At 53.6% G+C, this 17,539-nt stretch overlaps 1 protein-coding gene across 16 annotated transcripts in view; it reads left to right on the top strand.

The window, feature by feature from the left end:
• Nucleotides 1–14,618, top strand: part of LOC127033295 (zinc finger protein RFP-like) — a 59,335-nt gene extending 44,717 nt beyond the window's left edge. For 9 of the 16 annotated variants that reach the window (XM_050921263.1, XM_050921248.1, XM_050921260.1 and 6 more), the window contains one exon: nucleotides 13,776–14,618. Coding sequence is in view for 7 of the 16 variants with exons in the window: in XM_050921257.1 (XP_050777214.1) it covers nucleotides 684–779; nucleotides 1,783–2,013; nucleotides 2,347–2,369; nucleotides 3,057–3,172; nucleotides 6,152–6,202; nucleotides 12,997–13,511 (1,032 nt within the window). In the remaining 9 variants the exon portion in view is untranslated. The other 7 variants (XM_050921257.1, XM_050921258.1, XM_050921256.1 and 4 more) reach the window with 3 other exon arrangements.
• The last annotated feature ends 2,921 nt before the right edge of the window (nucleotides 14,619–17,539 follow it).

Here is a 17,539-nt window from a genome sequence, read left to right as displayed (position 1 = left end):
GCTGGGACTGCACTAGGGCAAACCCCAGCTGTTCCTAACACAAACCAACACATCTAATGGGCTTTGGCCTACTCCAGCCAGTCTAATCTCCCGGGGGCTGAAAGTCAATGAAGTTGGACGCCCTTGAGCATCCCGGCCTATATGGCTAGCCCCGGTGGCTTATGCGGTTGGTATCACTGTTCGTTAAATCTTCTCACTGCCGTGGGGCACCAGTTTTCCACTGGTTCGACTCAATGGAGAGAGAGGACGTAATAACTTCAACAATCTAAATACAAAACCCACCCAATTTCCATAAATAAGGTTTCATTTCCTTGGTGTCTCTGATGTCCTACCTCTACAAAGACCCACTGCTGTACACAGTATTGTTGTAACTGTGTTGATCCTGGGACATTAGAGGACAAGGTAGGTGAAGTAATATCTGCTCATGGCCAGCTTCTGTGGGTGAATGAGAAGCTTTCAAACGTACACAGAGCTCTTCTTCAGACCCAGGAAAGAGTATGTTCCCCAGAGCTGAGTTGTATGTAACTGTCTTACCAACAGGAGCTGGCCCAGCAGAAGATATTGCCTTACCCACCTAGTCTATCTAGGAAGACTGACTGTTATCTTGAATTTTGGGTGGAAAACACCTCATCTACCCCCTACAACCCTCAAAATAAACCCACCAAATCATTTCTTTTTGTCAGGAAAAAATACAAGCCCATTTGAAGACTCTGAGGGAAGAGAGAGAAAAGCTGCTGGGATTTCAAGTGACTGGAGAGAAGAGAAGCCAGGAGTATCTGGTAAGTGCCTGTTGTTCTTCGCCTGCTGGGACATGGAGGTGGGAGGGATGTTTATTGGTAGATTTCTCTGTGGCCTTTGTGTGGTGTTTCTCCATGATCATGGGATATTGTGTGTGTGTGTGTGTCTACAGGTGTGCATATCACAACTGTTCTTTCCCTGGAGAAGGTCAACAGCATCTTCTGCAGGATCTAAGATGCATTTTAATTAATGAGTTAATTACTGCCCCTTGTGGCTTTCACAACATTTCTCCCAAATTGCACTGACTAAATCCCAGTAGACACGGAGACAGCCCTTTCAGAGAGATGGGGGCCAAATGGGGAGCTGTAAGAAAATCTTCTCCCATGTGATCATAGTGTATAGTCAAGTGTCAGGATGTGAAGAATGGTGGGTTTCGAACCTCAGTCCACAGAGACTGTCATTACAACCCAACCACTCTCCAGAGCCAGCAGGGGAGGGGCTAGTGGAACTCTGGCCCACCAGAGGATCTGCATACGAAGCTCCTGATTGGAGCAGACATTCGGATGCCTGAATTACGCCAGCAGGAGTCACATGAAGTTGTCCAAACAACTACGTGAACTCCCGATCTGGTGCTGGACTGGACCCTGACTCTGGCTTGGCCCTGGCATTGTCCCTGACTCAGGTTTGACCTGCAGTACTGTTATCTGACTCCAGCTTAACCCTTCGTATGGCTGCCTGACTCCAACTCCAGTCCCGATCCCTGGTGTGACTCCAGACACTGATTCTGACTCAGCCGTTGGCATGACTCCTGTGCTTGACTGTAACCCCAACCCTCGCTGAAATCCTGACTTTGACTTCAGCTCTGACTTTGGCTGCAGTTCCCGATTTCCAACTGCAGCTCTGAGTACTAGGCCTGACGGCTCATGTCCTGGTCTCTACACAGATGTGTTAGAGATTGTAAAGAAACTCTTTCTTGTAAGACTGTATGAAAGGTCATCAGGCTCCATCCATGTTCCTGACCAGCCCTTTCCTTATTTCTTATAGAAACAGACAGAAACTGAGAGGCAAAAGATTGTGTCTGAATTTCAGCAACTCCAGCAGTTCCTGGAGGAGCAAAAGCGACTCCTGCTGGCCCAGCTGGAGAAGCTTGACGACGAGATTGTGAAGATACAGAATGAAAATATCACCAAACTCTCCGAGGAGATTTCCTGTCTCAGTGAGTTGATCAGTGAGCTGGAGGGGAAGTGTCAGAAGCCGGCAAGTGAATTCCTGCAGGTGAGACTGAGCTAGAAACATCCCAAATCCCAACACAGGGACAGGACAATTCCTGAACTAGGGGCACAGGGATCCAGCAGTCAGAGATCTCAGTGTAACTCAGAGTGTGCATTGCTGAAATGTGAATGACGATTGTTCTTTGGAGACTCACAGACACAAAGATATTAGAGATGGAAAAGCCCTATTAGCTCAGTGAAACCTTGGTCCCGGGGCTGGGGCAGAGCAGGGCTGATTTTCCCTGTATTTGCAAAATCCCTTGCCTGGAATCCCAAGTGTGTGTCAGGTGGTACTGAGACTTATTTTTAATCTCTCTCTCCTCTCTCTCTCTTCTAGGATGTCAAAAGCACCTTGAGTAGGTACGTGGCTCTCTCTCACTCCCACACATACTTGGCAATGCTGAGAAAGAGCATGGAGATAATGTTAGCACTGCATCTCCAGAGCAACATATGTGGGGAAGGTCACATTTTGGATACAAATCTCTCAGATAACTTAATCCTGAGGTTCTCACCCTGGAATTCTCCATTCAGTGAGAAGGACTGACCTAAAGTATTTCCAAGAGATGTCACATCCACGGGGGACTGGCTGCCTCAGGATTGTGGGGATGGAATATGGGCCTGTCACTGCTGGGGCACTGGTCATTATTCAACCCAGGCAGCAATGGTCAAGACTCTTTTCCAGCCTAAGGGTTGTTAGGAGACCTGTGTGGAATGAGGTGGGGAGGAGGGAATTGGCGTCTCAGTCTAGTTCCTAGTGGACAGATTTCTACAGCACTTCACATAGGAATTTCTTGTCCCTCAGAACATGGCGGACAAGGAGTAAATTGGCCATGGAGACTCAATTCCCCTTTTGTCCCCAGAGCTGAAGAATATTAATGAGTCCTTTGAAAGGAAGATTGTACGGCCATGGGCTGTGTTGCACCTACTCTGAGGCTGGGAGAAGTCGAGGAATTCTGACTCCAGGCATATTAGAGCAGGGACTCACTAGCTAGAACTTATAATGAATCACAGAATGAAATATAATCACGTGAAATTGTTTCTCTCTAGGTGTGCAAAGAGGAAGTTCCAGCAGTCAGAGGAGATTTCTCCTGAACTGAAAGAGCAAGTCAGCGATTTCTCCCAGAAAACTATTGTGCTATCGGCGACTCTGAGGAAATGCAAAGGTACCGAAAATGGATCTAGGAATGGAAATTGGGATGAACCTCTGAGACTGTGGGAAGAGAATGGTGCTGGTCAATTGGTTCACACTTAGATGATGATTATATTTAATGTTGGGTGAGAAGGCCAGACACTTGGTCCAAGACGTTCAGGTTGATTAATTCAAACATGTTTGCACCACAAACATGCCTTGCAATTACAATTACAAAGTAAGAAATGACTCACAGACTTTAAGGTCAGAAGGGACCCTCATGATCCATCTGCTCTAGCTGAATTACTGAAGTCCTCAAATACTGATTTAAAGATTTCAAGTTACAGAGACTCCACCATTTATTCTAGTATAGCATCTGTACAAAAACCAAACCAAAACAAAAACAGAGTCTCTGGCAATTTGACTTGGTGGAAAATTCCTTCCCTATCCCAAATATGTTGGTCAGTTGAGCATTCCAGCAAGACCTAACAGCCAGACACCTGGGAAAGAATTTTCCCTAACTCAGAGGCCTCCCCGTCTAGCGCCCCATCACCAGCCATTGTGGTATTTGCTTCTAGCCATCGCATATAGAAAGAAGTGCTGGCCAGTTCCCTTCTCCCGGGGCATAGGCGGGTCATGGGGGATTTTTCCTATGAAGCTCTGATTACCCCTTACAATGTCTGACATATTATACACATCCAAATTGCATAGTTATTAGTTCTTTTCCAATCACCTTTGAGTGATATGAATATGAAATACCTTATATAGATCATACACTGCACACGCATGAACATTTCATTGGCAGGGCTTTTTTCTTCAAGTTATTTTCATGTTCCTGTTCTCTTCTCTCATTGGTTTATTACCACTGATTATGCACATGTCACTTTGACCCTTGTCTCCACACAGGGAGTATTGGATTTCTCTGTGGCTGGATGCACAGCCCCGCTCAGCCCAGCTGCAGCCCTTCAGTGCTGCCTCCACTGCACAGCCCCCCTCAGCTTAGCTCCAGCCCCTCAGTGCTGCCTCCACTGCACAGCCCCCCTCAGCTTAGCTCCAGCCCCTCAGTGCTGCCTCCACTGCATAGCCCCCCTCAGCTTAGCTCCCTCCAGGCCTTAAGTGTTGCCTCCATATTGCACAGCCCCCCTCAGCTTAGCTCCCTCCAGCCCCTCAGTGTTGCCTTGTATTGCACAGCTCCTCTCAGCCTAGCTCCACAGCAGCAGCAGGGATGAGAGACAAAGGGAAGCCACTTTGGGGAGCCACCAGAGGTGAGGCCCCCTGTCACGGAGTCCTCGGGTGATGCTCTGGAACTGCTTTCCACAAAGTCAGGCAGGACTTTGAGGAGCCTCCTCTCCCTTGCAGCAGACTGTCTTCTGGGCAAGAAGCTCACACGTCTTCACCTCCTGGGTTTCTCCTTGGAGCATTCAGCATCCTCTGCACCTCCGTGCACTTCCCACAGCGAGCCCGCCCCGGCAGGGTCCTGGGGAAGCCAGAGGGTCCTGCACCCCCACTTTGCAGTCAGACATGACTCTCAGCCATCCAGTAAAACAGAGGTTTAGTTGATGGCAGGAACACAGTCTAAAAGAGAGCTTTTAGGTACTGCGAATGGGACCCCTCGGCTGGGTCCATTCTGGGGGGCAGTGAGCCACACCCCCACATCTGCACTTCACTCCTCCTCCCCAACCAGTTCCAGACTGAAAACCCCTCCAGCCCCTCCTCCTCTGCTCAGTTCCCTTCCCAGGCCAGGAGGTCACCTGATCTCTTTGTCTCCAACACCTTCAGTTGGCACCTTTGCAGAGAAGGGGCCCAGGCCATCAGTGCTAGAAGACAGTGTCAGGCATTTATGTGCACTGACCCTTTGCTCTGTAGCAATCACACACCCTTATTCCACCACCTAGATACTTAAGAACTGCATAGGAGACACTGAGGCACCAAGACCGTATTCAGAGAAAACATTAAGAACATTCCCAGTTCGTCACACACACCCCCACCCAAGAATTTGTTCCATCCCTGCTCACAACAGACCCCTGCCCCCAGCAGAGACTGTCCTTGTCAGGAGGCAGAGGATGTTCCCACCCACCCTGGGATAACCCTTGCTTGGAGGGGGGTGCCCTGGTCACATTGAGGGGGTGGGAAACCCAGCTCCACTGAGAGACCCCCCTCCTCTGCTTCCCACATCCTGTGACATGATGGGGGATCTCCCATGTAAGGGACACAGACAGAGGAGAGACATGGGGTAAGCGGTGTAAAGGTGGGACACACACACACATTCCTCCTCCTCCTCCCATAAGACAAATTATTGAAACAAGAAAGTAGTGACAATAATACATTGATACATGGTTTTAGATAAATATTTATTTCAGTGCCCCCATCCTACAAAAAAAATATTGACTGCGGCAGTGAGGTACGTTCAAAAACACTAAAGGGAGTTGAATTTATTGTTATTGTTATTGTTTATTATTTATTAACTACCTAGCCAGGTTATGGTTTTTTCAGTGTGGAAAATTGTGCGTTAATTTATGGGTTGAATGACTGAATGATATAACATCCCGCCAATGTCCATCACTAAGTTTGGTAATTTTGTCAAGTGTTCATCACACAATATGATGCCACCTACCCCTGGCCAAAGGGCCCAAAGTGGGTAAAGTTACTTTATGATAAAGTCTTTGTATGATCTGAGTTTCGGGTACGACAAAAGTCAGTGAGTGAATGAGACAAACCAACTGGAGTCTCAGGGGTGGGAGGGGATGATGAGGGGGAAAATAAATCTCTTTTACAGATTGTGTGTCCTGGGATGGTTTTGAGGCTGCAGGGAGGTTGGTTCCATTGCTGGGAGATGCCTGAATGAGAGAGGAAAGAGAAGATTTCAGTTAGTTTATATTAATTGCCTGAGTGTGTCTCTGGGCCTCTCAGTCTGTTCTGTCATGATGAAAACAGTTCTATGTGTTCAGAGTGGGGATGCTGTTACAAATATGAAAGCCTGAAATCTCGTCTCTTTTCTCCTTTCCTCCACCAGACACTCTGCTGGAGACACAAATTGGGAAATCCCTAGGAGCACACAGACAGGGTGAGTTCTTCTTCGAGTGATTGCTCATGTCTATTCCACAATAGGTGTGCGTGCTGGCCACGTGCACCAGTGCCGGAAGTTTTTCCCCTAGCAGTACCCTTGTGTGGGGAGCCGCCCCTGCGACTCCTGGACTTAGGGCCAGATCTAGGTTTTTTGCCGCCCCAAACAAAAAAATCTTTGGCTGCCCCCACACCCCAGCCAAAGGCCCCCACCACCACCTCAGCACTGGGCTCTCTCTCCCCCCCCCCACACCCCAGCCACCCCAGGACTAGGCTCCCCACCCCCAAACATGGAATCCGCTACCAGCACACGGCAGCTGAGCTCTGGCCCAGCCGCGACTCCGTCCCCATGTGGGTGGAGCTGCTGGGCGGCGCGGAGCTGGAGTACTTCCAGGTGGCGGTGCAGCTGCGGGGTGGCATGGAGAACATGGCCCCCTCCCTGGGCTTCGTGGCACTGCTGGTGGTCGAGGTGGATCAGTTCGTGCTCACCGCCCTGACCCCCTACATGCTGGCGGCCAAGGACCTGGCGAGTCCCCCGGTTGGGAAGGCGAGGATCTCCGGCTGCGGGGCTACCTGCTCAGCACCGACGAGCCCAACTGGCCGCTCACCTCCTCACACACTCCAGGATCCCCTCTCACCCTGCAGCCTAGGCCCTGGAGCCAAGCGTGGGTTGCGGCAGCGGCGAGAGAGGCTCCCGGAGCGTGTGAGGAGCCAGGGAGGGAGGGGGAGCCGAGCCCGGGCTGCGGCTGCGAGAGGGGCTCCCGGAGCGTGTGAGGAGCTGAGGAGGGAGGGAAGCGGGGCCTGGGATGCAGAGAGGAGGGACGGGTCCTGCTGCTGCTGCCACTCTGAGTCTCCCCAGGGTGGCACAGCGTTTCCCTGCCCAAGTGGGCTGTGCAGGGGGCCGCCGGGCAGGGCAGGGGGCGTGGATCCTGGCTCACGCGCTGACAGGGTGAGTGGCTTTTTGTCACTCCAAGCAAAAAAGGGAAAAAAAAGAGGGGGGGATTTTGCCGCCCCTTAGAAAGTGCAGCCCCAAGCACATGCTTGGAGGGCTGGTGCCTAGAGCCGGCCCTGCCTGGATTGGTGCTTGGCTGGCGCAGTATAAGGGGAGCTGCCCCACGCTCCAGAGGCAAGCCAGTGCTGGGATCGCCGCAGTCGCCACTGGCTTGGTACCGGTCTCAGGAACTTTCCTGACACCACTCACTGCCCAGCGACCATTCAGGGCCCAGTCCATGTGGATCACTCTCAGCGCCGGCCAGACTGTTTGGATGGGTGCCATCCAACCAGGACTCCCGGCACCGCTCCTCTTCGCAGAGCAAATATCGACAGGAGTGTGGTGGAGGTCGCCAGCGGTCCTCATCTCGAAGGAGGTACTGCAGTCGGTTGCGGCACGATCGTCGATGCCGTTCCCGCTCGGACTCCTGCTCCAAGACTCCAGCAAGGCACCATAGCCCCAGGTGTCGATCGCCGGCGTCCCGCTGTCGTGGGTCTGCCCGTCGAGACCGATCACGGAGCAGCTACTACCGTTGGTGCCATTCCTCCGCATTGAGATTGTGGTCCCGTGACCGATGCAGATCCCGACACCACCTCTACTCCCAGTCCAGAAACAGCAGCGGGTCATATGCCAGCCCGGCCTCTGCTCACGGCCATTCATCTACAGGCCAGGCTAGCCAGCTCGAACAGCCAGATTCATAGATTCATAGACTCTAGGACTGGAAGAGACCTCGAGAGGTCATCGAGTCCAGTCCCCTGCCCTCATGGCAGGACCAAATACTGTCTAGACCATCCCTGATAGACATTTATCTAACTTACTCTTACATATCTCCAGAGATGGAGTTTCCACAACCTCCCTAGGCAATTTATTCCAGTGTTTAACTACCCTGACAGTTAGGAACTTTTTCCTAATGTCCAACCTAAATCTCCCTTGCTGCAGTTTAAGCCCATTGCTTCTTGTTCTATCATTAGAGGCTAAGGTGAACAAGTTTTCTCCCTCCTCCTGATGACACCCTTTTAGATACCTGAAAACTGCTATCATGTCCCCTCTCAGTCTTCTCTTTTCCAAACTAAATAAACCCAATTCTTTCAGCCTTCCTTCATAGGTCATGTTCTCAAGACCTTGAATCATCCTTGTTGCTCTTCTCTGAACCTTCTCCAATTTCTCCACATCTTTCTTGAAGTGCGGTGCCCAGAACTGGACACAATACTCCAGTTGAGGCCTAACCAGCGCAGAGTAGAGCGGAAGAATGACTTCTCGTGTCTTGTTTACAACACACCTCTTAGTGCATCCCAGAATCACATTTGTTTTTTTTGCAACAGTGTCACACTGTTGACTCATATTTAACTTGTGGTCCACTATGACCCCTAGATCTCTTTCTGCCGTGCTCCTTCCTAGACAGCCTCTTCCCATTCTGTATGTGTGAAACTGATTGTTCCTTCCTAAGTGGAGCACTTTGCATTTGTCTTTATTGAACTTCATCTGGTTTACCTTAGACCATTTCTCCAATTTGTCCATATCATTTTGAATTTTGACCCTCTCCTCCAAAGCAGTTGCAATCCCTCTCAGTTTGGTATCGTCTGCAAACTTAATAAGCGTACTTTCTATGCCAACATCTAAGTCGTTGATGAAGATATTGAACAGAGCCGGTCCCAAAACAGACCCCTGCGGAACCCCACTTGATATACCTTTCCAGCAGGATTGGGAGCCATTAATAACTACTCTCTGAGTACGGTTATCCAGCCAGTTATGCACCCACCTTATAGTAGCCCCATCTAAATTGTATTTGCCTAGATCCTGCGGTACTGCAGCAAGTGCGATGGCACTGAGCATCATGGCCAGCTCAGTGGTACCAGTGGTCACTGTGGCCTCCGGCGCAGCCCCTGGTGTGGGCTTGCTTGGTGACCGGGTCATCGGAAGCACCGTCGGTCTCCGCTACACTGCCGGGAAAGGAATCGGTGGGACCCGTGTCCTCAGTACCGTGCCTGGAGTCCGACCAGGTGGTGGATCCTCTGGTGCTGGCCAACACCCAAAGCACTGCACCAGCCTCTTCGCCCTGTCCTGAGGACCTGATTGTGACCACACCCCCACCATCCCGCAGGAGGACTAGGTCCTCACTGTGCCAAATTCAGTGCTCACCACCCTGTGGTGGTAGTACACCCCAAGCAACATGCTCCAAGGGGTCTTGTTCAGGGACAGGGCCCCGTCGTTGGAGCTGGTGTCCGATGCATCAGACCTGGGCTGGAGGGCCCATGTGGGGAATTTTCAGACCCCAGGGCTGTGGTCTCTGCAGGACCTGACCCTTCACATAAACGTCAAGGAACTCAGGGCGGTGGGACTGTGCGTACGGCCTTCCGCTCTCACCTGAACAGCAAGGTAGTCAGGGTTGTCACAGACAACAGGGTCTTGATGTTCTATATCAACAGGCAAGGCGGGGCTCGATCCTCTGCTCTCTGCCACGAAGCACTCAGTCTGTGGGACTTCTTTATAGCCCACGACATCCACCTAAAAGCCTTTCACTTGCCGGGCACCCAGAATGTGAGGGTGGATCGCTTGAGCAGAAACTTTTCCTCTCAGCACGAGTGGTCTCTACACTCAGAGGTGGCCCACCAGCTCTTCCGAAGGTGGAGAACGCCCTAGGTGGACCTGTTTGCAACCCAGCAGAACTGACAATGCCCCCGGTTCTGCTCCGGGGGGGGCCTAGGGAGTGGAGCTATCTCTGATGCCTTTATCCTGTCCTGTCAGGGTGGCTTCTCTATGCCTTTCCCCCGTTCCTGCTGATCAGCAGGGTCCTGGAGAAAATAAAAATGGACTAAGCCAGGGTCCTCCTCATTGCCCCGGCGTGGCCCAGACAGCACTGGCATGAGACCCTCTTAGGCCTGGTGGTGGCTCCGCCATGGCCGTTGCCACTCCACTCAGACCTGCTCTCCCAGGACCAGGGCTGCCGCCTCCACCCCAACCTAGCAGCTCTTCACCTCACGGCGTGGCTGCTCAGTGGCTAGATGGCAAGGAAAGTACGTGCTCGGAACAGGTCCACCGTGTCCTCCTCGAAAGGAGATGGCCCTCCACTTGCCGCTCTTTCTTGGCGAAATGGTCTTCATTTTCCAGGTGGGTGGCAGACCACGGGGAACTCCCTATGGCCGCCCTGATCCAGCTTATCCTTGATTACCTCCTCCACCTGTGGGCCCAGAGCCTGGCACCCTCATTAGTCAGGGTGCACCTGGTAGCCATATTGGCCTTCCATCCTCCGGTGCAAGGACACACAGTATTGTCCCATGCTATGACTGGTCGGTTCCTTAAGGGTTTGAACCATCTTTACCCATATTCTAAACCCCTGGTCCCACCGTGGGACCTGAACCTGGTGCAGGCTCATCTTACGGGGCCCCCTTTTGAACCATAACCACGTGTTCCTGGTCTCACCTCTCAGGGAAGGTGGTCTTCCTGGTTGCTATCACGTTGGCCAGGCGGGTCTCTGAGCTGAGGGCCCTGACCTCTGAGCCGCCATATACGGTCTTTGATAAGGACAAGGTCCAGCTCCGCTCACATCCCGCGTTCCTCCCGAAGGTGGTCTCTGCCTACGATATGGATCAGGCCATTTTTCTACCGGTCCTCTGCTCCAAACCTCACGTGACTAGTGAGGAACGCCATCTCCACATGCTCGATGTGAGACGAGCTCTGGCTTTCTACCTCGAGTGGACCAAGACATTCAGAAAGCCCTCCCAACTGTTCATTGCGTTGGCCGAGCATGCGAGGGGCCAGCTGATTTCCACTCAGCGGCTTTCTAATTGGATCATTTTATGCATCCGCTCCTGTTATGAGCTGGCGGATGTCTCCCCTGCCGCCCAGTGTGAGGGCACACTCGACTCGGGCACAGGCCTCATCAGCTGCCTTCATGGCCCATGGCGCTGTACAGGACATTTGTAGGGCCGCCACCTGGTCTTCAGTTCACACGTTCACCTCGCACTATGCAATAGTCTCCCAAACCAGGGATGATGCCAGCTTTGGCAGGGTGGTACTCCGACTCGAGAACTTGTGAACTCCTAACTACCTCCAGCACATATAACTTGGAATCATCTATTGGAATACACATATATAACTTGGAATACACATGATCAATCACTTGAAGAAGAAAAGACAGTTACCTTTTCCGTTTTTCGAGATGTGTTGCTCATGTCTATTCCAAATCCCGCCCTCCTTTCTCTTTGCCGGAGTTGACTGGCAAGAAGGAACTGAGGGTGGGGGGAATGCGCAGCTCCCCTTATACCGTGCCAGGCAGGCACCACTCCAGGGGTCGCGGGGGGCGCTCCCCCCCCCAATGGGTACTGCTAGGGGGAAAACTTCCGGCACTGGTGCACGTGGCGAGCACGCTCACCTACTGTGGAATACACATGAGCAACACATCTCGAAGAACACCAGTTACGGAAAAGGTAACTGTCTTTTTGCAGCTGGAGATTGTCTTTAAATTATGAGAAAATTCCAGTGAAATCATCTTCATGAGATTGTAATGAAAGTTACCAACCAAATCAACAGTGGCTATGACACACACACAGCCCTACAAATAACCCATTAAATAGAGAGGAGATCCAGGGGCACTGGAACATGGGGGGCCAAAAGACCAAGCCCACCCACTTTTTAACATGGGCATAGCTTGGGGGCATGGGAACATGTTGCTCCCCCAAAGTGCAAGCCTTGGGCAGGCGTGGAGCATCACAGGCAGTGGCTGTGCTTCGTGGTGAGGCAGCTGATCAGCTCCCCCCTGTGTAGCACAGCATCTTCCCAGAGCAGGCCCCTCTCAGTGGCCCCCTATACTTCTCTTCCTCCTGGACCCTCCACCTGCCCTGGATGGTGCACGCCGGAGAGTGGGGACATGGGAAGGTGGAGGGTCAGGAGCTCTCCAGAGTGGCCAAGGCTCCCAGCCTGGCCAGGGGTAGGGCCTCGGCGAGAAGATGAAGAATGGGGCAGGGAAGGGAGAGGGCAGGTCCACAGGTGGGGCGACCTAGTACACCCCTCCACAAGTTCTACCAAGGTGCCGGAACACCTGGGGAAATCCCAAGGTGACATCACACAAATAATCCTGACACCAACCTTAGTGCTGAGTTCATGCCCATGCTAATGAACAAACATTCTCCCTGAGCAACACCTGAACAGAGCTCTCTGCTCCAAGGGCTGACACATCCCTCTGCTTCTTCCCGGTGCAGGGGGTCTCCCCATCGCACTTCTCCAACATCCTGCTTTTCCTCTGGGCAGAGCTGGGCTCTCCCATTGGAGCTGCTCACTGCTTCCTGGATTGGGGAGATCCTCTCCTTCTAATGCTGGCAGCTCCTCCCTTCTCTCTGGGCTGGGGATGGGGCTACTTCACTCAATGCCACCTCCTACTTTTTTGTGTTAAGCAGCTCTTCCCCAATGCTGCATCATCCTCTCTGTTCCCTGGCCTGGGAGTGGAGGCTGCATTAGAGGAGGGAGATGCCCTCTGGGGTTCAAAACTGTAGCTGCCTGCTCTTCTCATTCCTCACTAAAACCTTCCTGGCTGTATATCTCCTGCTGGGAATGGAGCAGAACCAACAGGGGAGGTTGGGAGCTGAAGTTTATACAAGCAAATGGGAAATTAATGAAGTGGGTCTCCTTACAGAAACTGAGGAACTGCAGTGACATCCCTGCTCAGTCTCAGGTGCCCAGGACAGAGGCAGCAACCTGGGATCCAGGCCTGTCCCAGCCAGGACAGGGCTGCTGGGGAGTGTGAGAAATGGTCCCAGCTTCCCCTAGGACTGAGCTCTGCCCCTAACACTCTGATTCTCTCTCCCCAGTGAATGTGACTCTGGATCCAGACACGGCTCATCCCGAACTCGTCCTGTCTGAGGATCGGAAAAGTGTGAGATGGGGAGACACGCGGCAGCGACTGCCCAACAACCCTGAGAGATTTGACACTGAGATCTGTGTGCTGGGCTGTGAGGGATTCACCTCGGGGAGACATTGCTGGGAGGTGGAGGTGGGGGATGGGGGAGTCTGGGCTGTGGGGGTGGCCAGAGAGTCTGTGAGGAGGAAGGGAGAGATCAGCCGTAGCCCTGAGGGGGGGATCTGGGCTGTGGAGTGGTGGGGGGGTCAGTTCTGGGCTCTCCCCTCCCCTGAGACCCTCCTGCCCCTGAGCCGGGTCCCCAGCAGGATCCGGGTTTGTCTGGACTGTGACCGGGGGCAGGTGACATTTATCGATGCTGGTGACGAGGCCCCGATCTTCACTTTCCCGCCGGGCTCCGTCCCTGGGGAGAGAATCCGACCCTGGTTCTGGGTGGGGAGGGGATCCCGGCTCCGACTGTGTCCCTGAGACACACAGCAGAGGCAGGAACCGGCCATCAGTCTCTCTAGCCACATGCAGCGCAGTCTCTATGACCTTGGAGGACTCCCATCTACCCAGCTCCTTTCTCCTCATCTCTATGGCTGTTGGAAGCACCTCCCCCTCCCTCTCTGCAGCTTCAGGGATGTGGGGAGGAGGGGGAGGAACCCCTGGGGCTGCAGGAGGGGCCCTGAGGGGCAGAGGTGGGGGCTGGGCAGGGGGTAGCACTAACAGCCGGGCAGGAGACAGGCTCAGGTGGGGGTGGCAGGGACACAGCATTGATCAGTCAGGGTTTGGGGAGAAGCAGCAGCAGTCGGGAGCGGTTTGTACAGATCTGTGGGATTAGATCTCACTGGGGTCTCCCAGCCAGAGCTCCTGCCGCAGGGGCCACAGTCACTTCAGGACAACTGGAAACACTGTAATGGTCACACACACCCGTGGAGGAAGGGGGAGATGGGTGCAGATTGATGAAAAAACATTATATAACCTTAAAATAATCATCATTGGGTCAGTCTCATGACACTTTTTAAACTCCTGAGGTTACAGCACTGGGGGAGGCAGGGACAGGGCAGGTTTAACCAGAGGGAATTAGAAGATGCAAGAAGAAAAATGTGAATGAAAATAAAACAAGAATAAAGGGAGAGTCTATGAGAAATGGTGGAAAACAGAAATGAGAAAAGAGACAGGAAATATCCCTGCCACGGAAACCAGCCGGGAGCAGCAAGAGGGGAAGGGATAAAATCAGGGAAAGAAGAGAGCAGCCGAGGGGGATGATCTGTGACAGGGAGGAGAGACACAGGGAAATAAAGAGGGACGGAAAGTGAGGGCTAGAACAATGATGAATAGAAAAGGACAGTATGAAAGGAAAGGGAACATGAGCGGGACGGGGAGATTTATGACATGTTACTGAAAGTGACACTGTAACTCATTAATTCCCTATATTAGTTCCGGGACGACTGTCCTGTTGTTGTGCCATTAAGAAAACTGTTCTCAGTGGCTGGGGAATCTCCTTTCCATGCTGTGGTTATTAAGGCTCCTTCTCGGCTCCATTTACTTACTACCTTTAGTTACTGACTGTAAATAAAACATTACAAACAATTCTTTGTGTTTGTTCCACTTTACTGTCCCAGCTGCAGGTGCTGGTGGCAGAGTCCTGGGATTTGCTTCCCGACTTGGCTGTGCCCCTCTACCCCCCACAGGGAATATTGTGCCCCTAGGATTCATTTGGGTTTTACTGGGATGTGTCATGCTCCAGCCGGTGCTCTGTCTCTGTCCTTAATTTGTAGGCAATTAGAAAATCATCATCTGCAAAGCTGTTAGGGGCCTAAACTCCCTAGACAATGGATGGGCATCACAGGCACCTTACAGTGCGATTCACAAACGCCAGCTCACTAGGCAGGGAGCCATCTCAGCTAGGCAATGGGAGAGACGACAAGGGGGGAGGGGTGTCCTGAGCCTTGCCCCTTCTCACAGACAGGTGACTAAATCGGGCCTGCAGAGGGGCATCTATGTCTGCTTAGCAACCCACAGACGAGAACCCAGCACTTGACGTCAGGTGGCTTAGGTGCCTAAGGCGTTTCCTGCTGGAATGAGGTCAGCACCTGCCTCGCTCCACAGGAAAGGGTGAGGGGAGAGAAGCAGGAGGTGGTTTTGGTGCTATCACCTGCCTTATAACAGCCCCGTGGTGAGAGCACTCAGCTGGCACCTGGGAGATCCACGTTCAGTTCTCCCTTCAAGCTGTGTGCAGCAGCTCATGAACGTGAGTACCAGCCTCAGGGCAAACAGTTATAAACCAGGGCACAGACCTCCCACTGGTGGTGTGTCCTGTATTTAGACTTCACCTCCTAGGTATCAAGTGAGAACACTCAGGCACTAGAACAGCCTGACCATGGAGTCACAGACAGTCCCCTGGGGTTCTCCCCACTATCTTGCTGCTTTTCTGCCTCTTCTCCTGCTTCATCTCCCTGATCCCCCTGTCGGGGCAGCCCCCTGTGGTACCGGAGGCCCCATGCCACTCTCAGAAGCGGCTGGCACAGCACCACGCCCCAGGGATCCCGTGGGGGGGGGGAGGGCTCCATGTATGGTTCCAGGCACCACCCCCAGCAGCTCCCATAGGCTGGGAACAGGAACCGCGGCCAATGGGAGCTTCGAGGGAGGTACCTGGAGGCATGACAAGGGCAGCACGCAGAGTCCCCCCCCACACACACACACCCAGGGGTCACGCAGGGACATGGTGAGTGGCGCGGCGTGGGGCCAGGGCAGGCACGCAGAGAGCGCGCCGCTGCAGGTAAGCGGCGCCAGGCCAGAGCCCAAACCCCTCCTGCACCATGCCCCCCAACTCTTTGCCCTGAGGCCCCTGCCTGCACCTCGCACCCCTCCTGCACCCCAACCCCCTGCCTTGAGCCACCTGCCTTCACCCTGTACCTGTCCTGCACCCCAGCTCCCTGTCCTGAGCCCCCTGCCTGCACCTCACACCCAGGGCCGGTGCAAGGAAGTTTTGCGCCCTAAGCGAAACTTCCACCTTGCATCCCCCAGCTAACCCCGCCCCCGCATGGCAGCTAACTAAGCCCCCCACTAGGGGAGCCCCCTCCCACTGCAGCTACCCCCCCCACCACGACAGCTGATCCCTCTCCACCCTGCCCCCCCACGGCAACTAACCCCGCCTGGGGAGACTCTCCCCCATCCCCACAGTAGCTAACCCCGGCCAGGGAGACTCTCCCCCATCCCCACAGCAGCTAACCCCACCCGAGGAGACTCTCCCCCATGCCCCTGTGGCAGCTAACCCCCGACGGAAGCAACTCTGCCTGGGTTTTCCCTCATCCAGCTCACCTTGGCTCCGCATCCTCAACTGAGCACGCTGGCATCCCCGCCCAGGTGTGCGGCGCTGATTGGAGGAGACTTAGAGAGCGGGGGCTGTGTGCTCAGCAGAGGAGGCAGAGTGGAGGTGAGCTGGGGTGGGGAGCTGTTCCCCTGTGGGCCTTCCCCCCACCTTGTTACTGCTGGCAGCCCTCCCTGTGCGCCCCCCCACCCAGCTCACCTCCACTCCACCTCCTCGCCTGAGGGGACTTTTAGGTGCCCCCAATCACTAGGCGCCCTAGGCAGCTGCCTAGTTTGCCTAAATGGTTGCACCGGCCCTGCTCACACCCCTCCTGCAGCCCAATTTCCTGTCCTGACACTGCTGCTGCACCCCTCCTGCACCCAACTCCCTGTCCTGAGCCCCTTCCTGCACACCGCACCCCCTCGCACACACGAACCTTTATGATGTTTGCCTTTAAAAAAAAAAATTCCCTGGGTGCACACCCTAATGAAATGTGCTGTGCACGCCTATGGGTGTGATCGTTCAGTGCAGGGAGACACAGACAGGAGGGAAGGGAAGCAGCAGGCTGCCGGCTGAGCAGCTTCCAAGCCACAGGGGGCTGTTTTGCCTTTCCTGCTGGCAGGAGCGCTCCAGCAGGGTTCCCTGAGCAAGCTCACTCCCCACCTCACTCAGCCCCGCCCCTGCCTGACCAGTAGGGCCTAAAAAATAGGAGGGCCTAAGGCAAAATGGGTGCCTAATGGGGTATCAGGCACTGCCTAGAGACCTGGAGCAGGCGATAGTGTCTGCCTAGCCCAGGAAGAGCCATTAATAGAACCCGTTGTATCCAAAGACAAAGGGAGCAGGAGGTGGCAGCACTGGAGGGAGAGACTCTCCCTAATGCAGAAACAGGAAAGAGCCCCCCTCAGTCCAATGCAAAGGGATGTGGCATCCATGAGGGGGACACCTCTCCATTCATGTCTCTGAATTTAATATTTCAGACATGTAGAAATAGTCACCAGACCTCAGATGGTCAGAGTTAAAGGTGTTTCAATGCTGGGCACTGAGAAAGTGTGTGTGTGTGTGTATCCCAGACCCGATCAGGTGCCCCTGGACTGCAGTAAGGGGAACCTAAGCAAGTGGGCCCCAGGATCCCCTGATAATTGAAGCTTTTGGGACTGGAACAGAGCCCATCCACTGCTCCAATCTTGGGGCCCCTGGGCAC

This window comes from Gopherus flavomarginatus, chromosome 12 (genome assembly GCF_025201925.1).
Source record: "Gopherus flavomarginatus isolate rGopFla2 chromosome 12, rGopFla2.mat.asm, whole genome shotgun sequence".
In the NCBI taxonomy this organism is placed as follows: domain Eukaryota; kingdom Metazoa; phylum Chordata; order Testudines; family Testudinidae; genus Gopherus; species Gopherus flavomarginatus.
This window is presented reverse-complemented; position numbering and strand designations above follow the sequence as displayed.